This window comes from Hyaloscypha bicolor (genome assembly GCF_002865645.1).
Source record: "Hyaloscypha bicolor E unplaced genomic scaffold K444scaffold_51, whole genome shotgun sequence".
NCBI classification, from domain to species: Eukaryota; Fungi; Ascomycota; class Leotiomycetes; order Helotiales; family Hyaloscyphaceae; genus Hyaloscypha; species Hyaloscypha bicolor.
The window spans coordinates 21905-46991 of NW_020194553.1; the positions used below are offsets into that span (position 1 = coordinate 21905).

The window sequence follows — 25087 nt, forward strand, 5'->3', positions numbered from 1 at the left end:
TTGTTTTACTTTTGCTTTATATATTTTATTTTATATACTTTACTTTTCTTTTATTATAAATTAGGACTCAAATAGTATTTATCTTAAGTATTTATATTTTCAGGTATATAAGATTCCTATAGATCTTTCGGGATTATAAACTAGCCTATTTTAGTTCGGGAAAGCTTTCTCGAGAATATTCCAGAAGTTATAATATTTACTATAATTCTTTCCAAAAATTAATATAGTATAAGTATTTCTAGTCTATTCTCTTTCTATAAAGTAAACTACTACCCTAAGTCTATATAAAAGTCCTAATTATTCCTTGAATTAAAGTATAAATACTTCTTATTTCTATTAAATTAGGTATAAAAAATAGCAAGTGCCTTTAGGCTAGACTATAATACTAGTTAAATACTAAGACTCCTTATACCTATTTTATAAACTTATAATTTGAGATATATTATATTTAATAGGACTTCTATATCTAATTACTTTATATTATAATAAAATATCTTAGTATTATAATTAGGGGAGTTCTGCTTTATAATCTTATCTATTACTTATAGATTTTCTAGCTAATAAATCTTGGCTAATAGCTAAGAAACTTATTAGCTACTTTATCTAAAGTCTCTAGAAATAGGAAGTTACCTTAATAAAAACTTAGTATTAAAAATAGGTTTAACTAATTAATCCAAATAAAGAGTTTATAATAAGAGTTTCTATATATAAGTAATTTCATATAATAAACTCAAGTCCCTGTCCCTGGTTATATAAGTAAGCTATATAAGAAACTCTTTCTAGTTTATTAAAGTAGTTCCTGTCCCTAGTTATATAAGTTATAATATATAATAAACTCAAACTTTTCTTAGGTTATCTTTAGAAGAATTAGTAAGCTTTTCTAGACAGACTTATTAAGGCCTTAGTTTTTAAAGATATTAGTCTAGCCTTTTTACTTCTTTCTTAGGTAATAATTCGGCTCTCAGGAATTATATATAAATATTAGAATAAATAAGAAGATATACTATATATGCTTTCTAGATAGATTAGAATAAAACCTATAGGATTCCTGTAATATTTTTATTAAATCTATAGTACTAGCTAGCAAAGACTTTAATAATCTTAATAAGACTTGAATTATAAGCCCGGCCCTTAGATTTCCTACTTAACTTAAAGATTAAATAGTTTATAATAGGTTATCTATTATAAAATATATTATACTCTTTTCCTAAAAAGTACCGGGTACTAGTAATAGTTTGGAAGCCCTAAAGCCCTTAAGACTCTTTATAAGTTTCGGGCTTTAGGGCTTTTTTATAGCTAGCTAATTATATAGAATTATATAACTATATAAGTCTAGTATTAATATAAAGTAATTAGTAACTTTATATATAAATATAATATGGTTTTTAGTATAGCTAGTCTAATATATTATATATCTATATATAAATGCCTGTAATTTTATTATTATAATATAATATATCCTTAATATATCCTTAATATAAAAATCCCTTTATAACTCTAAACTTTTAGGAGCCTCCTCTATACTAAAGGCAAAATATATAATACTATTTGGGTATTAAACTCAAAAAATAAAGAATTATAAAAGCCCTAATAATTATAAGACTTTATAAACTTAGATAAATTTAAGTATTATAAAAGTATTAAATTTAGTAACCTGACTTTTAAATTATATAAGAACTAATTAAAGAGTATTACTTTAAAGTATTAATTATAAATTCTAAATATATATATATTTATAAGAAAATAAGACCCAAAATAATATTAAGCTAATTATAAGATATAGGAAAAAGTATATTAGATATTAGGCCTATTTTTTCTTAATTACCTTAACCTCGGCAAATATTTATATATAATTTATTAGATCTTATATAATGGGTTTACTCAGGAGAAATAAGATTAATTAGCCTAAAGAGTTTAATAATAATAGTTAGACTTCCGTTCGGGGTAATAGGTAAAGTACTAGTAGTAGCCCAGATACTTTAGGTTTTACCTATAAAGCTAAAGATATTATACTCATTAATTCTCTATATCTAATAAGAAAGAGAAATAGTATATTTATATCTCTAATATATCTATTATTATAGAGTAATACTTATATAGTCTATAAGATTAATTATAGTTCCCTCTACTAGAAAAAAAAATTATAAAATTAAAAGAGGATCTAATAGCTTACTATTATTATTATTATTATTATTACTATTAGGATTAGCTTTAGTAGTACTTTTAGTAATACTTTCCATATTATCTTACGGCTTCTAGAGATTAGTAAATAGAAAAGAATTCTAGTATATATAAGTTAATTAAATCTAAAAACAAAAAAGAATCTATAGAAGAAATAAAGAATAAGAGCCAGAATTAAAGGAAAGAATTATATATATATCTTTATTTACCTACTAGTTTATTAGATCTCTCTTTATTTTTAAAGTCTTATACCTATACTAGTAAATAATACTTTCCTAGGCTCTCTAGGCCTCCTTAATCTATTATTTAATCTCCTTAAATTATTATACCTTCTAAGTATTTTCTAGCTCTTTATAAGTAACTTTAAAATAGAGATCTTTATATAAAGTCTCTTTCTAAGTATTTTCTAGCTCTTTATAAGTAATTTCAAAACAGATATCTTTATATAAAGTCTTATTCTAGTATAAAATAAGGAAAATTATCTAGATACTTTTAGGGTCCAGATATATACTATAGTAGGAAAAGTTAAAAACAGTTTAAATAGAACCTAGTAAGACTATAAGTTCCTAGGCTCTTTTACTATTAGAACTAGTATAAAATACTAGTTTATTTATATTATTAATAAATTAATAATAGTAAATAGGTCCGCTAATATAAAGAAAGAAATAAGAGAGTAGCTACTAAGAAACTATATTAGAAAAAGTAAAAAAAACTCGATTATTTATTTTAAATTAAAAGTTACTTATTAAAAAATATTTATTAGAATTTATATAGAGAATCTAGTAAAAGAAATAAAAGAAAACTTACTATTAACTTCTTTAGAAAGTTAGATAGTTCTTTACTTAGCTCTCTAATTCTTTATATTATTAAATACCTACTTATAGAGAACTAGCTATAAAACTATAATTTATAATTCCATAAGACTAGATCTAGCTATATTTTAATTTATAAGACCTTAAAGGGCTCCAGGTAGCCTATTACTAATATAAGAAGCTATAGCCTAGATAGCGGCCTAAGTAACTCTTGTATTTACAGCCTATTAAGCTTATATAGTAATATAAGTACTACTAAAAAAGTAGTTAGATTAAGTAATATGGCTTATAATAAAAGAGAATATAGAAAGAAATAATTATAGGGCTATTAGAATAGGAGAAGCCTGGAATAAAGCAGAACTAGTACCTAGTAGCTATATAGTAATAGTAACTAGAGAAATAAATATAGTAAATATTCCTAGAAAAAAAGATATAAAATAAGAATACTAAAAAAAGCTAGAAATCTGAAATATCCCAGATATAAAAAGAGAGGCAGATATAAACAGAATTCCAGAGCTATAAGATTTAAGTTTACTAGTATTACTATTCTAGGCAAATAAAGCAGCGGCCTCTATATTATATTTATTATTAGTAGATTAATAGAACTTATAATATTAGATATTATTATACTAGTATTTGGCTATAGGATATATAATATTAGGGCAGGTTTTAAGAAATAGTAGTATTATTTTAAGAAATAAGAATTTGAGAATATAAAATATTTATATAGTAAATAAACTTAATAATTCTATTAGTACTATTCTTAAAAGTAAGAAAGAGGTTTCGAAAATAATATATTTAATAATAAATAATACCTATCTTAATATACCTAATTACTTTATAACCGGCTTATTTAATTACCCTATATTATTAGAAATATTACTAATAAAGAGCCATTTCTAGGTAAAGTTCTAAACTATTAGGAATTATATAAGTATTCTTCTGGCCTATATATTATTTATATACTTTATATTTATTAGGATAACTTACTTAAAGATCCTATTTTATATAATAATAGTATTATATTTACTAGTTAGCTTTTCGGACTCTCCTAATATTAATAGCTACTCTGAGGCTATATGTGTCCGGACTATATATCGGAGCTAGTAATAAGCTTAAATATATAATTAGTTGCTATTTCTATTAGTATCTCCTATATAAATATTAGCTATATTTATATTATAAGATATAAGCTTCTAATAATACTATTCTAGTATTTCTCTCAGTAGAAACTTATTAATATCTATATTAATATATAAGTAAACTATTTATATAGAGCTATATAAGGTTATATTATTTATCCTAAACTAAGTAATTATTAAGAATTATATTATAAAGCTCTATATCTATAAGGTAACCCTAGTATTATATCTCGCCTAAGGGCCTTATATATAGTCTAAATAGCTTGCCGGCTACTATATTAGGCCTAGATCTGTTTTTTCTAATCCTATAAATATTCTATAAGTCTATAAACCTATATATCTCGTTTTGAATCTGCTATATATAAAGTACTAGTAAAGTAATCCGGTTCTATAAATATTAGTAATTATAATTCCTAATATAGGCTAGTTCCTAAAAGTAGTTCTATATATACTAATTAGAATTAGTTATATAATTTAGTACTATAATACTAGACCTAATAGCCTTAATAAAAAGTAATATAATTATTAGTACCTAATACTTCCTCCTAATAATAAAAAGAATAAGAGGCAGATATAGGGAAACGGAATTACTTATATACTACTAGTATAGCTAGCTCTTCTAAAGCTCCTGCTATTAGAATTTAACTTACTAATTCTCGGTACTTTTCCTAGAAATAAAGTAGTTCTCTATATATATAACTAATAAATTAGCTATCTATAAGAATATAAAGTATACTTTAGTAATAAGAGAAAGTTCAGAGCCTTAATTAGCCCTAAAGAAATAAGGGTAATAGCCTATTTAAATATAAATCTAAAGATACTACTATATAACTAAATAGGTAATCTAATTAGAGATTTTAATATATATCCAGATAATATTATATAAATAAGTATTAATATAAGTATATATCTTAATCCCAAATAATAATAGCTTATTATATTTATTAATTAACTAAATCCAGTCCGGCTTAGGTATAATATATTCTCTTTTCTTAAATTATATCTATTATATTTATAATATAATTACCTCGGGATTCAGGAGTTATAATATTATATATAAGCTCTCCCTATAAATAATAAAATATATTAGTAAATAAGGCCCTAATCTTTTAAGCTAGGGCAAAATAATAAAGTATAAAAAGACTAACTAGGTTACTAGTAAATCTTATTAACGGAAGTATATATATAAATACTATTATTTATAACCTATAACCCGCCTATTATTTAGCTTACTCTATAGTATTATAAATAGTTACTTGTCTACCGCTTGCCTATCTATTATAATTATATAGTAAATAAGACCAAGCTTCTTATATATATAAATAACTCTAGTAATTAAAGCTATATAACTATAATTCTCAAGATCCTCAAGTATTTCCTTATTTATATCTCCTAGATAATATAGGATTATAATTTATATATAAAGGAAAGGCATATCTATTATTTAAGTATATATTTGGATATTCTATTTTTATAATTACTATTAAACTATATATAAATTAACTAAGATTTCATATAAATCTTTTAATTTATTTGTAATTTCTTCTTAATTAATATTTATATAAGCCTATTTAGTAATAGCTTTATAATATAGTAATAGATTTATTAAAAGTTATAGTATTATTTTAATAAAATCTACCAAGTTATTTTAATAGAAGTTAAGTTCAGGATATGCTTTACTATTATAACATATTTTCTAGTAATATAAGTACTAAAAAAACTCGAGTAATATTATCCCTATATAATTTTATTAATTAATTACCAAAAAAAAGTAATTAGCCGGCTTCTTAGTTATTTTAATAATTTAATTTTCTTATTTCTAATCTCGGGAATATTAAGGAAGTTATTAGACCCTATTAATAGTATTATCCTAGAAAGGCTTATAGCCTGTAGTTACCTGACTATAGTAATTTATAATAAATACTTAATTTTATATTATACTACCCGGCCTAATTTTGGCACGATTTTATGCGGTAGTATGGGCTCTCACTTCGTTAATTAGACAAGCAAGCAGCCTTACTATTATTGCGTTATCCAAGCCGAAAGTCACGTGTGGGTGCTATACCCCTAATTAGGAATTCTGCCTTGGGGAGGAGGGGGGGGGGGGGGGGTGCGGGGCGCCAGTGCGAAAATCAGAAAATCAGAAAATCACTTTTCGCTTCTCGGATTTGTCCGCTAGCTAGCTGTGGGCCTCAGTAGGGCTAATGCAACCTGCAGTGAGATTGGGGGCTATATTGGGTGACTGCATGGCCCAAATCGGCAACCAAGAACTCAATTGAGAGCAGGAAATGCAGCCTCAACCTTTTTTGGTTTCCTAACGCTCTGGTGACATATTTTCGCCTAGTTTCTTTGGCGGGATCGAGAATTTTTGATCTGAGATTAAAGCCGAGTTCTATTCAGTGGAATATGAAAGTTCGCTAGTAGATGTACTTCAGCCCAAACACTTCAACCATGTGGCCGCATCTATCAATGAGACACATTATGACTAAATGCAATCGCATATTTAAAGGCACTTGATTCCTTCCTTTTTTTTGTTTTTTTGTTGTTGTTTTTACCTTCAACTTTTGTGAATGATTCAATTTCTTGACGTCTTCTTGTGTTCGAGAAACCATCGATCGCAGAATTGCAAACGCTCTCGATAGCTCAGCAATATAAATGTATTTTAAATGATAACAAGTTCTTTCATCTCTATGAATCAATAATAGCTCACCTGTGAAGGTAAAGGCAAGCTTAGGCAGAGAAAATAAGCGTGCCGTGATCTGGATTTACAACAAACTGAACAACATAACCAACCCCAGCAAGTACACCGCAACCACTTGCAAACGTCCGCACCCTTCACCAAACGGTGTCTTAGCTAGTCATAACCCAGATGGTGCTGCTGCAGAAGGAACTGCACCGGAAAGAGTAGTGCCATTTCCAGCACCTGTCCCCGTTCCCCCATCAACACTCACATCCCCACCACTTTCAGCCACGCCACCACTCTCTGTATACACAAAACTGTAATTCGGATCATACGTAGCCGAAACATTAACCGCAATGGTGATCCAACCAAAGATCCCATCTTCAAGACTATCACCAAGATACACATATTCAAAGACCGGGACGGTTTCAGTGTCAGCCGTTTCGTCGGCGAAGACGCGGTCTTCAGCATTGGTGGTGAGCGTGATGGTGTTGGTATTGTAGGGGTAGGTGGCTTCAACCGCGTCGATGATATCTTGGTCCCAGAAGACTTGCCCGACGTGTGCGACGGTACCGCCCGAGAGAGTGTTGTTAGGGAGGAGGGTGGCGTTTAGGTGTGCGACCATGTGGTGGTGAGTAGTGCGTCCAGAATACTTGAGAACAAAATCTCGTGTTAGCACTGGTTAAAGTGCAGTGAGGGTGTAAAGAGACTTACGTGACCTGGGAAGACACTCTTGAAAGTGACAACACCTTCGGAGTCAGAAGGCTGAATGCCTCGAAGGAAGGTAGCATTGAAGTTCGAGGCATCATCCGTGTTGCCATTGCCAGTAGCAACAAGACCAGAGTAGACGCCAGTAGAATTGCAGTTCCAGATATCCCACCAGAGGCCCTCAATAGGCTCGCAAGTTTCAACATCAAGGAATTGGCCCTCGACAATGATAGGAACACCAGGCTGGCCGTCCTGAAGGTCGTAACGAATATACTCTCCCTTTACCCAATAAGGGCCAGTTTCTCCCTCGGGATTAAGATAACAGGTTCCGTTGCTGGCGAAGATAGTGCTATCTAAGGTGGCTGGATTGTAACTTTCGGTTGACAAGTGAGAGGTATTGGCAACGGTGGCAGTATCCCGAGCGAGTTTCTTCCCACGCCTATGTTTCTCAAAAGTCGCAGCGCGGCGAGCTGCGGCTTGAGAGCTGAGCCCTCTCTTTGAAAGCTTGTCAGCGCAGGAGGCAAGACCTCGGCGAGAGTTCTGCTTGAAGTCCCGGACTTTGAGCTCGGCTGCCTCGTTGTGTTCATGGTGCTCGTCTGGATGTGCGGCAGCTAGAACGGCAAAGATGATTGCAGCAAGTTTTGATACAGTTCCGAATTGCATTGTTGCTTCTTCCGTTGGTGTAGTCGATGTTGGGTTGTTACTTAAACGAAAGTTAGATATGAGATGGAAAGGAAGTATGACCGCCGAGGAAGCAAGAAGATAGAAGTGAAAGTGATAGATGAGTGGTGGGTGAGGAAGGGGAAGAAAAGAAAGTCGACGGAGAAGTTATGCTTTCCAAACTCATAGAAATCTATTTCAATGACCCGGCTGGACTCAGCAACGATGTTGAGCCTCGTCAGCAGGCGGCGCATCGCTTGCACGTGTTGAGTTCTTTGCGTCCTGTAATGTAGCTGATCCTATAGATCATTTGGTCTTTGCCCTAGTCCTAGACACCCCCGAGAACCTTCAGCTCCCCCCAAATTAGAAAAAACGGCACATACCGCGTATTGTTTCATATTTCATGAGGATAATCACCAATTAAAATCTGCTTCTCGCTACAGTATAGGGTCTGCACCGCTCGCTTGACCACGCGTACACACCCGCAATTAGGGCGCCGCCCCGCATTCACGACTCCAGGGTTGTCGTAATCAGCACAATACGATAGGTTGATTTGGGAGGGGAGTTCAGAAGAGTGGCGAAAATGTAGATCTGATATATTATTCAGTGGATTACTTTGGACGATGGGACTGAGATTGGAGGCGAGCAAAATACGTAGGAAGAAGAACATTTAGCAACACAAGGGACAGGAAGACTAATTCTGCCCATTGGTGTAGGAGGGAAGAAAAAAATGTTCTAGGGCTACAAAATCGTCATGGAAGTAGGCCGCGTTGCAATCTCTTGGCAGACTTGGCAGGCATCTCAGCTCTGAGCTTTGAGTCAGAAAGCAGAGTGCAAAATGGAGAATTAACGGAGAATCTGCGTTGACAGTGGTGGGAAAAGTTTGTGAGTTAAGGGATAATACTTCCGTCTAGATGTTTCCTCATCTTTTTCTTCCGTCTGAGATGAAGCCTCGTCATGGCTATGACTGGGGTGGCCGATATTACAACTCCACCACCACCTTGGCCGCAGATACACCCGTTCTGAGAGTATCAAGCCCCTCTTGTATGTGATGCAAGCCCCCTTTGATCACGAGTGGTTCCGGCTTTGGAAGCAGCTCGCCATTTTTCAATGCTTCAGGAACATATTTCCGCCAAACAGCATCACCAACATCTGGTTGCTCGGAGGCGATCGATACTGCCAAGACTATGAATTTGTCATTAGGATGCCCAAGGCCTCAAAGAGGAAAGTGTTCTCACCCCCGACTGCCGTCACGTTACTCGGGAGGCCTCCAGCAGGTGTAGACAGTACAGTCGCAATTGTTCCTCCACCTAATTGATGAACGATCTCTCCAGATGCCTTCAAAGTCTCTGGACTTGATATGGCATCATATGCACCAACGAAGTCAGTTCCCTTGAGTCCCGCAAGTATATCCTCAACCACTGTTGCCGAAGCGTGATCAAACACATGCTTCGCACCCAATCCCTTTACATAGTCCAAATTCTTCTTCGATGCAGTTGAAATCACTTCTAATCCAGATCCGACGGCTAATTGAGTAGCAGTACTTCCAACCGAAGAGCTACCTCCCCAAATGAGAATTGTTTTCCCACTTGATTTGGGATTGATGGTTGGGTATGGCAGTGCCAAGAAGCCTTTCTGATAAAGACCTGCCGCTGCAGTTGAAATTGCCAAGGGGAGGACCACAGCTTGCTCATAGGGCATTGGATCGGGAATGGGAGCCACCGTTATCTCTTTCGCTATGGTATAAAGTTGAAACCCTCCATGTGCGGGGTTGCCAGTTAAGCGGCCAAGTGCATGTCTAATGCAATTCATTAAATCGTCCGTTCGACTGTGCTCAATAGGAATAATGACTCACGCTATCACGCGTTGACCAACGTGGAGTCGAGTAACATCTGGTCCTACTTCCACGATTTCCCCAGCGATATCTCTCCCCAGAATGTCAGGATACTTTTGGAAAGGAGGACTGTAGTCTTGAATCTTCCAGTCGACTGGATTGATCGCTACAAATGCATTTTTAATGACTACTTCGCCAATTCCAGCTTTCGTTTCAGGAGCAGAGCCAACTTCGAGTTTTGTCTTTTCAGATTTGATCCAAGCCGCTTGGTTACTCATGTTCACAGTAATTTATATCGTTTGGCAAGAATGGAACGGTTTATCAGGAGTGAGTTCTGGCCGGGGTGACGGAAAGGTTATATAGGAGGAAAAGGAAAAGATTTGTAATCTATTTGCAGTCGTTATTCTGACAGATCTGACGAGATCAATGCGAATAGGAGATAGGCTGGAGTCGCGATAGGCTATTGATTTGTCATCCCCCCCCCTTTTTTTAGTGCCTCGCTAATCAAGGTTCAGCCTGTAAGCCCCTATATTTTTAGCGATGAGTGAGTTCTCTAAACCATCCAAGTAAAATTTGAAAGGATTTCTTGGGAAATACCGATGTCATTGCCCGCAAATTCATTGATGAACTTTGCATCAAGAATCTCCTTTCCTATTGCTCTCCACTGATCCCGGTATACCTTCCAAAGTTTTTAAGTGTCATGAAATCCCCTGATCGGATGGCAGCAAAGAGGAATTTGACAGCAACTACACACCTGGCAGCAGAAAAAGCCGGATCTCTTTCGCTATATCCCACTTCCGATGATGAGGCTATCACCGGGAAGAAGAGCTTCAAATTAATTAAACTCTAAAAGGGCCACACGAAAGCGAACAGAAACCGAGCTCTTCTTATCCGGAGCTCCAACGGTGGTAATGGGAAATGCTTCATGAAGTTTTCTTGGCCATTTATTGAGCCTTTTATACAGTGCTCTGGACCCTTCGCTGACCCTTCCTCTCCCTCACTCTTCTCCATGCTTCTAATTCCACTCCGGCATCGTCAATATATAAATACCTATTCTCGAAACGGCCAGTCTCACAACGAAATTTAACTCTATTCCCTAATGTTAGCGAACGTTAGCGAAAAGCAGTGTCTTTCTTATTTGCTGCTCACCTCATGTAATCCCGCCCCTATCTCGAGCTGTGATATTTCTTAATTAAACTTTACCTATATTCGTTTAAATTTTTTAATAATGTAATAGAATGCGAATATCATTGCCAAAAGCTATGGCAACAAACCTCCGGTGAAAACGAGAAAACGAGCTTCATATCCAGGCTCTTAAACCGAGACAACTCGGATAGCTTCATCAATCATTCTGAAGGGTGGAGGACAATTTATTGAGCCGATCTCAAGTCTCCAGCGTTCATCATATCTCAGCCCACAGCTCAATCAAGCTCTAAATCGTAGTGCAGTAACTGCCTAATTCTAGAGACTTCAATGTATATATATCCGGGAAGAGAGAGAAAGTGTGCACGTGGCCAAAGTGGTGGGTTCACGGTGTTTGCAGCGGCAAAGATAGAATAGCACCTGTCTTAGGTTTCCTTCCGGGGAGCCATTGTTCTATACTAGATAAGCATCATTTGTAAGGAGGTATCATGAATTATAGCAAACGACAGAACGAACTTTCCAGTATCGTCTTTGATCAAGGAGGTTGAGCTTCGACTGGTTGGCAAAGTGATTATAAACTCCAATTTCTTGATTGAATCTCCCACGCCAATCAAGGGCTAGGCGGTGGTCGTTCAAGGATCGTCTCGTTGTCTTGATGGACGAATACTAGCTTCGACACCCTGGAATTTTCATCTCGCAGCTCTCCACCATGTTCAGTTATCTCGGTCTGCCGAGAGGTACAAGAGAAGTAATCCTTGCTCAGAGGGTTCAAGCAAGTGGAAGAATGACAACAAGAGACTCTTTGACAACACTACTACAGAGGAATATTGGGTAACGAATAAGTCTAGAGAAAGAAGCTTGAACGAACAATTCCTTTCTCGAATTATTATCGATAGCTGCCAACTTCCCACGAAGGACTTGCTTGCATCTCCGTACTTCACAGGTTCCAAACCTGGACTCTCATTTTGCCTTTCGGATCTCATATCGATGACTTGTCTTTTATATTCATCTCATGGGCAAGGATATGGATTGATGTCGATACTCTGTATCAGCGCAGGGATAAGGACAGAGAGGAGCAGATCGAGGGGGAAATTCTTGGTCATTCAATCCTAGGGAATGGGAGGATGGATATGCCCATCAAGATATATATAACCGTCATGATCTCTTTCTAGTTCCACCACAGGTCGCGCTCACACAATAAAAGCTAAAACTCCACTGAGGGAGAGACGACTCCTCGATCCATCCTATCTTCATTACGCGTCCACTTGCTTAGAACGTCCTAGATTTTTGCCTTGTACTGCTTAAAATGTCATCAATAGAATCATTCAAAATAAAATTTCAAATTTAGTTTTAGATAGAAGCACGCGGGCGGATAATAGTGTAAGTGAACCTGATAATATAACTTGAATTGAAAACAGATAAAAATATACATGTTCCTCAAACATAATGTAGAGAAGAAGGGACTACACAACAATTATAAAATGATAATTCCAAGTAAAAAGTCGGGGGAATTATTCATTGATTCTTCGCGAACCGGCCCCCATATGAGCCTCCCCACCCATAATGCTATTATTTCTGGTTCGTAAAATTGCGAAGGGGAGCGAGCGCTTCTCTATGCTTGAACCTAGTTAGGTCCACCGCTCGGTGTTCATTCGTACCCGTACCTTATCTAGATCGTTAAAAGTTAGCCGGAGTAGCCCTGTCTGCCTAAAAACGGAAGGTATGTGGAAGCGCGTTAGTGGTTACTAATTGGACTGCTCGCATAGTCTCTTAACTTCTGTTGAAGATATATAAGCTCTCCCGGCCACTGGCATTGAACTCCAAGAACAGAAGAGACCCAAAATTGCGTTTATCTGATCTGACCCCGAGAAGCACTATGGGTGCCTATTCTATCATTTCCTCCTTGGTGTGCCTTGTTGAGAATCTCCTTTTGGTATGTTGGGGATGGGGATGACTTCCTCGAAGCTTCACCAGCTCGAGATAGAAGGAAATCTTAACCGGATGAAAAATGACAGGCATAAGAAGATGACAAGAAGAGCATCAATGACAACAACCAAACCTAGGGGTGGACGACCCAAAAGAACCAAACTCTGTAGGAGAAAGAAACGGGTTGAAGGTGACCCCAGAGAGTTGCAGGGCGCGAGTATACCAAACTCGATAACCTTCCTCATTGACGCGCACTGACGTGTGTCCTGTTTGCTGATGAGCATCATACTCTGCAGTAGGTATGAGGTGCGGATCTTCCGGGGCACCGGAGCCAGCGATGTGGAACTGTTGTTGAAACATTAACTGGTCATAATCATCATCACTATCTCCTCTCTCAGCACCAAGGGTGTTCCCATGGGCGTCGACAGGGAGGAGCATAGTGTCCAGCCCCATTTGGATCATGTAAGAGACCCATGGTATCAGGAATGTCTCCAGATCTCAGATCCGCCAAATGTCTGTTATAGGTTTCTTGGACATCTCTACGATCGCTCTCCTTTCTGACCGCACAACATCCTCGTCCTGAAATAACAACCACATCCTAGGTATTTCTTACAAACCCTTCCCCTCGAAATATTCTTCCACACAAACTCAGAACTGGGCTCTACCACCAAAGATTTGAGTAATCTCGGCATGGAAAGCCTTTCTTTCTTTATCACCTGCTCGGCCCTCACGATGTGAGCCCCCAATTTTGATTTTCCGATCCCCATCCCTGCTTACGAGAGCAGGAAGGGGATTGGTGGGCAGAGTGGGAGGAGAGGAGAGAGGAGAGGAAGAATGACAGAAGGAAGAGTGACAACAGGATACGGTGATACTTGAAGCGTGATAGGCAGGAAGAACTTACGCAGCAATCCCGAAGTGTCATTATGAAAGACAAAAACAAAGACATTATGGGAATGCCGAGACCCAGCGCTGGCCAAGCCGCGTCGTTTGTCGTATTTTGTTTGGAGGGCGGTGACTGTTGCAGAGCTGGCTTATACTCAATCTCGCAAGCTGTTGATTGCATGGTTTGACGAATGTTCTGAAGCTTGTTGTTGTACATTCCCATCTCCTTCCTTATCCCACCCGCCTTCCAGCACCCCAGCAGCAATCGACGGGAATCAAGGCCACCCCCCCAAAACCCACCCCTTCCCCTCGGCCTTCGGCCCAAACACCACAGATAACTCATCTCGAAAACAATGCTCTGCACCCACATCAACTTTCAATTTCGGTTTCGGCTTCAGCGCCACTTTCCTATCTTGTGTAGCGGCGAGTTTCTCATCCACCTTCTCCTCGTTCTTCCCCCCTTCCACTCTCTCTCCAGCTGTTATCACCGGAGGCGCGTCCGCCTTCGCCGTCCATTTCTCGCTCTCCTTCTGCAGCGCCTTCTCTTCGGCTTCCACCTTCGCAAACCCAGCTTGCCTCAATTTCTCCTTCCGTATCTCCTCTTCGGCGTCGATGTAGATCGCCTCCCTGGTCCCCTTCTTTCCCGGATTTCCAACCCGGGATTTCGAACCAGATTTAGAAGTTCCGATGGCAGAGCCGGGGAGGAAACGCCATTTCCCAGCTCCGCCGGATGCAGTGATGTGGCGACGCATTGCTGGGCCCCATGAAAGGGCAGTCTCCCAGGAGCCACCAAGTTGTGTGCTGCGAAGTAAGATCTCGTAATCAACTGCTTCTTTCTGCTCGGAAGTCAAGGTTTGATATTCCTTCCACTCCTCCTCAAACCCCTTAGCCCCGTTGTAGTCTGGCGCCACGGGCTCGCCATTGTCGTTGACGAATGATGACGGGAAGGGTCCGCCTAGCAAAGCTTCCGCCGTTTCGACTGCCGTACTCCTATTCCTCGCCAGTATGATGAAATTCTCCACCTCGCCCTTCGCAGCAAAGGCTTTAATCGATTCCGCTTCCAGCTCCGTGAAATGCGGCGTAGCTAAGTAAATAGTCGAGAGATTCGAGCGCCCTGCAGCCAGCAACAAGTTCTTCGGTAATTCCTCCCGATACTTGGTTTTCGCTGCCTGCTCAGCTTCCTCTTTGTCTCCCTTCACTCCAGGTAAGACAGCACCGTAGAATTTGCCCCTCTCTATCCGACTCTCCGGACTCAAGTCGACTCCGTGTCTCTGAGATAATGCGTAGAGCGCAGCCCCGGCAATCCTCCTCAGACGCTCTTCTGTTCTAACCAACTTCCCAAAATTGGTGATAAAATGGTCGGAATCGTAGGATATCGGGAACTGCAGCAGCGGCGGCGGACTCAAGTTTACTAGAACCGGTAGTCGGGCTGTAGGAGCGCGTGGATGAGTCGCATTCAAATGGATAGCGAAAGCTGAGGTCCAGTTTTCTGGGTGTGCGAGGATGCTGTCGTGTAAGAGTGGAATTTGCGGTGTTGATGGGAAATGGTTTGGCGAGATGGAAACAGCCGGAGAAGTTGACGGTTTATCCCATAAATCGTTGATGTGCGGGATTAGGTTCATTCGGGGGCACGCGGTGTTCAGGGTGCTGGTGAAGTAAGGGAGGTCGAAGAGCGTGGTGAACGGGAGGGGTGTGGGGGTTTTGACATCCGATGGGGAGAGGAGTTCGGGGATTATGAAATTAGTTGCTATTGGAACTTTTTATTAGCTTTTTGCTGCAAGTGAGGTGGGAAGGGGAAGGGGAAGGGGAAGGATGGAGGGGAAGGGGAAGGATGGAGGGGAAGGATGGAGGGGAGAGGAGACGAACCACCGGCTTCAATACCGAACCTCAGGCAATTCAACACTACGTTCCTAGCCTCCACGATCCCACCTCCGTGTGCCTCACACTTGAAAATCAACCCGTCCACCCATTTCCTACTCGCGCATAACTCGATCAAACTCGAATTGTCAAACGGTCCATCGATTCCAGTCGCAGATATGCTACCAATGAACGCGGATTTGCGGGAGGACGAGGAGAAGGGAATAAGGCCTAGTGAGAACGAGGAAAGGGAATGTGAGGACGGAGAGGTGGAGTGAGGGGAGAGAGTGAAGTAGAAGATGAAGATTAGGAAGGCGACGGGGAAGGCGAGTCTGCCTATGTGGATGAAGCGGGGGGAGAAGGACGTTTGCAGGATGCGGAGGAAGATAGATGGAAGCATCTTTTCGGAGGGAACGAGGAGGAGCCCATGAGGGGAAAGAATAAAGAAAGAGGTTGTGGGAATACATTTCGAGTGACGTGAAAACCCCTTACCTGAGTGATGCGGCAAGAAGAAACTATTGTCTTGGATGACATATTGATTGTGGCGCTAGGTGTGGCTTGAGTGGAACATGGCGAGTCGTGGATCATCACAACTAAAGATGAGAATGAAGCTTCGTCATTAGCCTTGAGCGTGAGTCCAACTTGAACCCAATTTCATCGCGGCGCAAAGATGAAAACACTACAGTAGGAAGGTAAAGGTAATCGTCGTACCGGTAGATTGTACGAGAGTTCGCTGGAATATTTATAACGCCGCTGTTCTTGACGCGAGATGGCGTTCAGGTCCCGAAAAAGAAAACAAAATTCCATCCGAAGCTCTCGGCCAGTCGCTTTGATATTTGGGCACGTGACCGACCCGCCTTCCAACCTGGCCTGGCCTCCCTCCCTCCGGACCGTCCCCCTTCAATCCTAGGCTTTGGGTGGGAAGGAGAGGAGGTCGACCTTGATCATGCTCAGATCCTCAAGTGGGGTGAAGAATTCGACTTTTGCTATTATTCGTCAGTTTCCATTCTGTCAACGGAAAGGGAGTCTTTGCTTTCGCTTTCAATGACCAGTGGTGCAGTAGCCTTGAAGAACGGCTCATAATACGGTTTCTTGAGCTGCACCTAGAACCTGTGAGCTTGGACTTGGTGGCTTGAGGTCGTCCTACATTGTTCACCCAATCTTTATCCTTCGTCCATCCTTCCGTCCAACGAAATACACCAGCTTCTTCTTCGCCGATGATGAAGTACGCACACTCAGGCTCGGCGGACACGTGATTGAAACACTGCTTGAAGAGGAGCAGCCAAGCTTCTCTGTCGCTGGGTTTGACCACGTTTTTGATTTGTATGATGCAGGAAACTTGTGGAGCTGGGGTTATGGACGTCATCTTCGAGAGAAGATGTGTTGAATTACGTCTATCTTCATGACAATGAGTTGTCGTTTGAAATAGGGGGATGCTGCTTGATGATGAGAAACCCCGCACGTCGGGTCAGCAGTGAGTAATGGTGATGCATGAGATCTCCGATCACTCTCACCCACATGTATCTCCTGTCAGATGAGACATTGTCTGGAAAGTAATCTGTCGATCGATATATTCTTGTTTCTTGAAGTCTACAGATTTAAGTCATGTGATATGATATGGTATGATATGAACATTTGGATCTTTCAAGGTTTATGCCAACTCGCTTCCTGCAATCGAAACCAGGAGAGTTCCTCGGCCGTTGAGATTGGGAGCTTGCAGCAGGGTGATGGGTCTCTGATTAGGTCAACCCCCAGTTAGTCCCACGCACCCACTATCAAGGTGCATCTTCTCTCGCGGCCAAACCGCACATGTTCCTGGTGGAGCTCCCGGACGATCAGCTGGAAAGCTGACGCGATGACTGGGGACGCTCAAACAACGCATGAATACCTTATTCCAATCGCTCGCTTCTTTTCCATGGCCCGGAGCGGATGGCTTGGGCATGCTCGAGGAGGGAAGCCTGACGGGCGAACCACTTTACGCGTGCAGACCCCTGCAAACACGCTCAGACAGCCCAAGGTTCGCGCTTGATGGGTGAGCACAGATCAGACTGTCGCGATTCTTTCGTTGAACCCTGGCTATTCTGCATGAAACCGAATCAGGCACACCGTTGAAAGTAAATGGATTCATTCAAGAGGGAGATTGAAGGGGGGGAGGTTATGCTGGCGGTGATGAAATATGAGGAAGAGTTGAGAGAAGGCTGTCGAAGTTTGGGGGTGGGCGCGTCAAACGCGAGAGAGACGCGCTCAGCTAGCCGAGACGCGTCCGTGGAAAACTTGAGAACAAAAAACAGACACTCGCCCGGTGCAATTGGCCCAGCAGAACGTGATGATACCCGTGCTTTGGCTTCTCCTCCAGTTTCGACTACTGCTCTGTACACGCAGCCAAAAGGGTCTCTCGCGTGCGGATTGCTCAGGTTCCCCAGTGTCTCACCAAGACTTCACTCCCCTTTCGCCTCACGTCGCGATCATCCCAACTCAGCAGTGCAGCGCCGGCACGCAGCGAGGCTCCACTTGCCAAAATCCACGGCCCCAGGCCTTCCAAGGAGCGTAGGGGACCAAGGACAAGATCAAAATCCTCCGGAAGAGCGGCCGAGAAGAAACATCGAGGCCAGTGGCAGAGGCGGTCTGGCGTTTCGTCCTCGGCACGATCTGCACTTGGGCGAAAGCAGCTAGCAGCACTCCCCAGCACTTCTCGCCTGCTGCACCGTTCACGCCGCTGCGCTGCGCTGCAACAGTGCGCTTGCCAGCAGAATCGCGTTCTGGACCAGAAACGCGCTTTTCTGGCTACAAGTGTGCACGCACGCTGCCCACGGGATTCACTCCCTACTGCTCACTCACCTGTTCGTCCACCTCGCCTTCGCTGAGGCAGTTCTTCCTCTCCGGTCACATTGCATCGCTTCTGCATCAACTTCTCCACCTCCTGCACCTGCACCCGCACCCAGGCATTTCACATCACATCCACCATATCCACCGCGACCTCCATCACATCTCCAGCACGGCCGTGTGCTCTGCAACGTCTGGCATCTGGCGCTCACCGCAACCCCCCCAATCAGGGAACGTGTCTCGGCCTGCGCATCCGATATCATTCGCTCTATCGCCTGCTTCGCCTGCCCCGATCGTCCATTGCATCCCACGCCCACCCTGCTGCTCTCTGCTTCTGCTGCTGCCACTCTGCCTTCTGGGCCCTCGTTCGTTCGCTCTTGGTCGTACAACCACTCACGTTCTTTATTCCTCTCGACTCGACTCGACCCAACTTCCACTCTTCCGTTCCTTCGCCTTCTCGCCTTCTCGCCTTTGTCGGCGCCTTTCTTTGTTGCCGTCTGCAGATATTTGGTTCTGCCATAGAAAAGGACGAGCAGAGCGTGCACCGGACAATTCACCCGCACTAGCCTAACCACGGGAGCTAAAGCGAACTCTCCACGAACCTCTGCGACAACAAAAACGAAGTCGGACACCTGGCGCAACCTCTCTCCCCGCCCACCTCTTCCTTCAACTCTTAATTGTGCGACATCTGCACTGTCTTTACACTTCAATTGAGTCATCCCGTCGATAATCTTGCACATCGCAGTCCTCGCCCGCGCTCCCCGTCGCTCAGATCGGCGGTGTCATCTCTCCCAGCCATCCCGATTCCACCACAACGAAACACCAACTCGACCTCCATGCGGAATCCGTGAGCAACACGCATTTCGGAGAATAACCAGATACGACATCTGCTATCGACAGCAATAAAAGCACTCAAGGTGGTGGCGATCTGCGACTTCAACTCGGGCTCTGGGCCGTCTTCCCATCCGCAAATCCTGCCTTGAGGTCGAGATACACCGCGAACCACGATTTCCTTTCCCGATTACATTCTCACGAAGCTCTTTGTACCATACCATACCATACCATACTGTAATTTCAACCTCCTCCGCCGAGCTTCCGCTATCGGTGCTGTACAATAAGGCCGATCCCTTACTTCATTCACCCCACATACGCAACCTAAATTTCAGTCGCGTCGTCACAAGATGTTTTATCAACATTCAAATGGTTCGACCACTCTCCCGAGAGGATTTCGGTTTCACGAGCCGCGAACTCCTGAGCCACAGGCCGAGGACGAACCTCAAATACCCTCGCCCCCTCGACCACGCCTGAAGGTCCGCCGACGCAATGTCTCCAATCTACAAGCTCCTACCGATCACTTCCTTGCCTCTGTTGCTGCTGCAGATGTACCGATCCCGACCATCGAACTTCCACAAGCAGCGCAGAATATATCGGAGGACCAGGATATGCCCGATCGGGAAGACCTTTCGAGCACATCTGGACTCCTTGCCCCCCAAGCACAAGACTACAGATTCTTCTCGCCACCCAGGACGCCAATGCCTACCTTTCCCTCGGAGGAAGGCGCTTCTCAACGTCCCGATTGGTCTATGGGTACTCCTTCCCCCGCGGAAGATTACTTCCAACGACCATCATCCGCTCTTTCGAATGCCTCCTCAGATGATTCATTCTATAGCGGCAGTCGATTCTCCCGGCCCTCTGATGATGGTAGCTGTACGAGTCCGGAGTCTGATATTGCTGATCCATTTCAATTCCCTATATCAAAAGGCAAGGGCAAAGCCGTTATTCTCGATGAACCCGTTCAACTCTCCACATTGAATGGCAAGCTTCGCAGCAAGACGAAAAAGGATGCAAAATGGACCAAGGCTCAGAGCGCTCACCTTTGGTCAACATATCTCCTCTACCTCCAAGATCCGACCGTCACCCCTTTCCGCATTGGTGCCAGCTGTATCCCTCCTGAGGGGGTGTGCCATCGAGTTGCCAGAGAGACGAAGAGAAGCTGGAAGGGCCAAAAAGTGGCTCCGGTACTTCGACGCTCTTCGAGATTGAGCTCTGTCGTTTCATCACGTGCTTCGGAAAAGAGTGGCAGTTTGACACCTACTGGAGAGCATCCAAAGGTGTATGCTGCATGGTCACATTCAAGCGCTGCCACTCGGAATCATTTAAGAGAGATGTGTAGAAACAAGGACAACACTCCCGTTTCCCGACATCGTCATATGCAATCGCGGAGCCCGACCCCATTTACCAAGTCAACCATTCGAGCAAAGCAAACTCCAGAGCCTCACACCTCGATTTTCAGCACAATGGATATTGCCATGTCTCTCACTACTAGCACTGCTGAGAGCATGCAACCGGATGGTCCCCTTGCAAAGTTAGCTGCTGATGATTCAGAGGACATTCCGACTCTGACCTCGAGCTTTCCACCCCTGGAGGAATTCAAACCTCTCAGCTTTGGCCAATCTCGGGGTTTGGCCATTTCTATGGACGAGAATCGTGGCCGCAAACTTGGATCGCCATTCATTGCTCGTACGTACGGTCCTAGTTCTTCCAATACCCTCAACGCCTCTGATCGACCTTCACCACCACGAACGCAATCCGATACCTTCTCAGCACCTCATCTTGGCTCACCTCTTCGTTTCGACAAGCCTCGCTCTTTGAACGGCACTCAGAAGCGACGAGCGCAGCATGATTTGGAAGAAGAGCTAAGTCCCAACGGAGCGATCGTCCGACCTACCATCCTAAACGAGCAATTCTTCGGCACACCCCTCAATCAACGACGAGTCCGAAGCCGCGGTTTCTCTCTCGGCGACGAAGCCCTTCGCCACAGGGCTCCCGGCGCCTCTCCCTCCAAGTTCGAAGCTCCACCACCTCGAATAAAGCTCCCATCTCCCACCCCTCAACCCTGCACAAAAACCGCCGCACCTAAGCTGCTCCCCTCCGCCACCTTTGAGCCTCCCCGCCTGGGATCCCCATTCACGGAGTCAGGACCCTCAACCTTCCCACGCCGCCTCATCCAAGACCCCACCGCTACCGTTCGCCGCTCCGCTTTCGCAACCATGCATCAAACCCGCAGGTCTATCGAATCTTTCGATTTCGGTGAAGGCCCGAGTTTGCAGAGTAGGCTCGAGCAGCTGGATATGAAGCTCAAACAGATTCGCGAGCGAGATGCGAGTACCAAGGGGAAGCGGCAGGCAAGCGAATAATTTCACTCCCCAATCTCAGCCGCCTTCGACTTCAACAATAACGAGAAAACTGGTGGAGAAAATTTACAAAATTGCATAGTGATGGAGTTTTTGCATGATTATTGTCTGGATATCTTACTTCTCTCCACTTTTTACATTCGACTTTTCGATTCTGCGCGTTTGCTGGCATTTGCAGGGGCCTTTACATTCGTCCTCCATGAGTTCACTTAGGAGGAAGGAGATTATTTTTCTGCGTTGCGCTGGCATGACGACACGACACGACCTATACATACGACCTTCGAAACGAAAACCTCACACGGCAGAAACGAAACGAATATCATGTCAGGAGATGACAGGACTGGCTCTGGCGTTTTATCTTCTGCTTCTTTTACTTTCTTGCTGCATTATTGCAACCTTTCCACTTTCTTCGACGCGCGCTGGGCTTGCATTCTGTTCTTCGATGGGGTTTAGACCTGCTTTTGTTTTTTGTTTTTCGGTGAGGGAAAGGGAGAATTTGGGGAGCTTTCCTACACAAAAATGATCGATATGAAAAGGGGCATGGCGAACCAAAAGCGGTGCTTATGATGACGATTGATGACTATGACCTTTTTTTGCGCATTTGGGGGATGCCAGCTTTTTTCATGAAAATGATGGGGAAGATACAGGGGAAGGGGGAGTGGAAGGGGAGTACATACTTTCTTGTACATAATTTGAGATTTGAGAGGGGGAGAGGGTGTACATAATGGAGGCTGAGATTGTGAGTGGGGAGATGGAGGAATCGAATTCGTGGATTCAGCAAGCTTGTTCTCTTCTCTTGTGACGTTCCTTTGAATGATAATCTTCGAACTGAATGTTTGCAGCAAGTGCTATACATTTCCTTCAGCCTCGCCTTTCCCTTCCCCTCTTTTTATGGCCCTGCGTGAATGGGATAGCAGTTAGGCATGCGATGCGGCCCGCCTCGGCGCCGGAAGTCCCGGGGTCTACAAAATAACCTCCTGACGCCTTCAACGCGAGAAGTTCGTAGAAGATAGTGGGAGACGTTAGAGGTGCGCTTTGCCTTCTGCTGGCGGGGCTATGTGTTCCGGCTTTTGGATGGGTGGGTGGTGGGTGGAAGTCGAGTAGGGTAAGTAGCGGTGCGGAATCTTCGAGCGTTGGGCAGGCGAGGGGTTTGTTATTATCAATTTGCCTGGCTGCTGTTAAAACTTCGAAGCGATTTTTATTTTTATTTTTTAATTTTAATTTTCACTTTTTTTAGAATCTAGTTTATTGTCCTTTTAGAGTATTTCTGGCGTTCTTTACACACTCGACAATCTCAAAGGCTCTCTCTTTCTTCCTTTGCATAGCTCAGAGGCCAGGGGTAGAAGAAGTCTATCATATACTACGTCTCAACCCATCTCTCTTTGGCCCTGGAGTTGTGGTAGAATTTGATTCGTTATTGGGGCATTTTGGTCTTTGTATCTTTGGGGAGTGGGACATCTGAAAGAGGGGTCTTTGTTGCACACTGCACCCGTCTGCCTATCCTGCATCATCTGAACAGCATCAAGTGGCACTTCTCCTCATTCCAAAGATGTCCACTCATGGCCCCGTGGAGATACGCATCACCCATGAGTTCCCACAACTTCCCTCTCGGCCTGACAATAAACGGCATCCTCGCACCCTTCACAAGCACAACATAATCCCCCGCCTCCGCAATCGCAGGACCCAGGCCCATGTACCCATTATCAGTTCTGAACAGTCTCCGATTAATCATAAAAGACACCGAAGTCCTGAACTCCATCTCCGGGTTTGCGATCCCAAGCAGCCGGAGGATATGTCCAACAAGCACCACCAACATCCACGGCCAGAGGTAATCTTGAAGCCCAAGTCTCGGTATGATGCGGAGGATCCTCTGACGGCTCTCAAAGCGTGAATATGTCTTTGCGGTCTTCTCCTTATTGCCGTTGGCGAAAATACCTGCTACGCAGGTCTGCCACATAGCATCGTATACCGTCTCCCCCGTCACGTATGGATCATCTTCAGACAAGGTATCTGCCAGTGCAGCAGCCCGCCAGTCATTGACCAAGACTTGATTCTTTTGCAGAACGATAGCTTGTTTTGTGATTGATTGGAAGCCCTTGGTGTCTTGCAGGTCCCAACACTTGCTCTGTGTGGTAATTCTGCCCACGGTGTACCCGAACATGTGGAGAGGTGTTTTGACACGCTTCGTTCCATCGTCGATTATCGGGTGATATAAGGAGCCCTTGGTAGCGTTGTAGGGAGTGAGTTGTCGTGATGTAGCACCGCCAAGTTCGAGCTGGAGGAAAGAACAACAAAGAGGTTCACGGCAACTCCAGTCTGGTACCCATGATGGGAGGTTCAGCGGATCTTTTGAGCTCTGAAGTCGAGGTATACTTAAGAAATCCAAGTTTGATGCCTGGCTGAGTGTCGCTACAGCAAGCTCAGTAAACAGCGTCTCGGCGTTGCGCTTGTAGTTTGGTATGATGTTGTATTCTTCGAAACTAGCATGACCAGAAAGACCCCGAAATGCGAAGACTGTATCGCGAAGGTCGAAGGCTTCAGATTGGCGGTGTCGCGCCAAGATTTCGTAATGGAATCTTTTGGTCCCTCTAGCCACTTCAGCTTGCGAGTGGTACAACCAAAGCAGAGTGTTCATTTTCGTGGTTCCGTAGAATTCAAATATCCAAGATTGGTCTGTGAAGGCGAACAGTAAAGCCCCAACTAGGGCTGACCAAGAAATTGCATTGTCGCCACAGGTGATCCAAGCATTTGATGACAGAACAGCCTCTTGAACTGTCCACGCCCTACTGAACCAAGGCCGTTCGAACAGCTCGAAAAAGGCTGCCCATTGGCGCAAGGAAATGCCATAGCATTCCCAGTTCTTTCCCCACCAGTACCGCCATGTTTTCTTTTCCGCTTCAGAAGCAGCACTCAATTTGGAAAGCCACAATGCAAACTGGATTCCAAGCGTGCTATTTTCGCTGTCCTGTCCGAGCCAGATAAGTGTCCTACTTGCTTTTCGATAGACCTGATGCATTTCTCGGACCTGCGAAGCCTTCTCATCATCATCCGCTTGATTTACACATATCGAGTCAATCCAGAGAGTTCGCTGCCTCCCTTTTGCTCGTGTGCGCAAAAGGAATTTGCGCAGATTCAACGGCACGTTGAGGATCTTCCCATCGCACGCGACCTGGGTTTGGTCTCGTGGATCTCCCCAACAATATGACACCGCTTCGTACTCCGGAGCGGCGGATAGGGGGCATTGG

At 43.0% G+C, this 25087-nt stretch overlaps 7 protein-coding genes across 7 annotated transcripts; 1 reads left to right on the forward strand and 6 right to left on the reverse strand.

Annotated features, from left to right (window-relative positions):
- Positions 1-6993: 6993 nt before the first annotated feature.
- On the reverse strand, positions 6994-8186 carry K444DRAFT_522921 (aromatic compound dioxygenase; the record flags this gene model as incomplete). Its single annotated transcript, XM_024874240.1, has 2 exons — positions 6994-7467; positions 7530-8186. 2 exons carry the CDS (start codon positions 8184-8186, stop codon positions 6994-6996), a joined length of 1131 nt encoding a protein of 376 aa, XP_024740333.1.
- A 979-nt stretch (positions 8187-9165) lies between these two features.
- Positions 9166-10295, reverse strand: K444DRAFT_522924 (GroES-like protein; the record flags this gene model as incomplete). Its single annotated transcript, XM_024874241.1, has 3 exons — positions 9166-9368; positions 9422-9981; positions 10039-10295. The coding sequence occupies 3 exons, from the start codon at positions 10293-10295 to the stop codon at positions 9166-9168; spliced, it is 1020 nt and encodes a 339-aa protein (XP_024740334.1).
- A 3758-nt stretch (positions 10296-14053) lies between these two features.
- On the reverse strand, positions 14054-16341 carry K444DRAFT_661144 (uncharacterized protein). The gene is made up of 2 exons (XM_024886547.1): positions 15835-16341; positions 14054-15715 (listed from the first exon to the last, which is right to left on the reverse strand). Exons 1-2 carry the CDS (start codon positions 16223-16225, stop codon positions 14244-14246), a joined length of 1863 nt encoding a protein of 620 aa, XP_024740335.1. The 5' UTR covers positions 16226-16341; the 3' UTR covers positions 14054-14243.
- Positions 16342-16719: 378 nt separating this feature from the next.
- On the reverse strand, positions 16720-17380 carry K444DRAFT_609924 (uncharacterized protein). The gene is made up of 3 exons (XM_024879656.1): positions 16973-17380; positions 16859-16928; positions 16720-16811 (listed from the first exon to the last, which is right to left on the reverse strand). Exons 1-3 carry the CDS (start codon positions 17189-17191, stop codon positions 16732-16734), a joined length of 369 nt encoding a protein of 122 aa, XP_024740336.1. The 5' UTR covers positions 17192-17380; the 3' UTR covers positions 16720-16731.
- Positions 17381-18300: 920 nt separating this feature from the next.
- K444DRAFT_626797 (uncharacterized protein) lies at positions 18301-19388 on the reverse strand (the record flags this gene model as incomplete). The annotated part of the gene is made up of 3 exons (XM_024882705.1): positions 18301-18605; positions 18664-18751; positions 18861-19388. The coding sequence occupies 3 exons, from the start codon at positions 19386-19388 to the stop codon at positions 18301-18303; spliced, it is 921 nt and encodes a 306-aa protein (XP_024740337.1).
- Positions 19389-19829: 441 nt separating this feature from the next.
- On the forward strand, positions 19830-21845 carry K444DRAFT_626798 (uncharacterized protein; the record flags this gene model as incomplete). Its single annotated transcript, XM_024882706.1, has 1 exon — positions 19830-21845. One exon carries the CDS (start codon positions 19830-19832, stop codon positions 21843-21845), a length of 2016 nt encoding a protein of 671 aa, XP_024740338.1.
- Positions 21846-23093: 1248 nt separating this feature from the next.
- Positions 23094-23815, reverse strand: K444DRAFT_609927 (uncharacterized protein). The gene has a single exon (XM_024879657.1). The coding sequence runs from the start codon at positions 23797-23799 to the stop codon at positions 23350-23352; it is 450 nt and encodes a 149-aa protein (XP_024740339.1). The 5' UTR covers positions 23800-23815; the 3' UTR covers positions 23094-23349.
- Positions 23816-25087: the final 1272 nt, after the last annotated feature.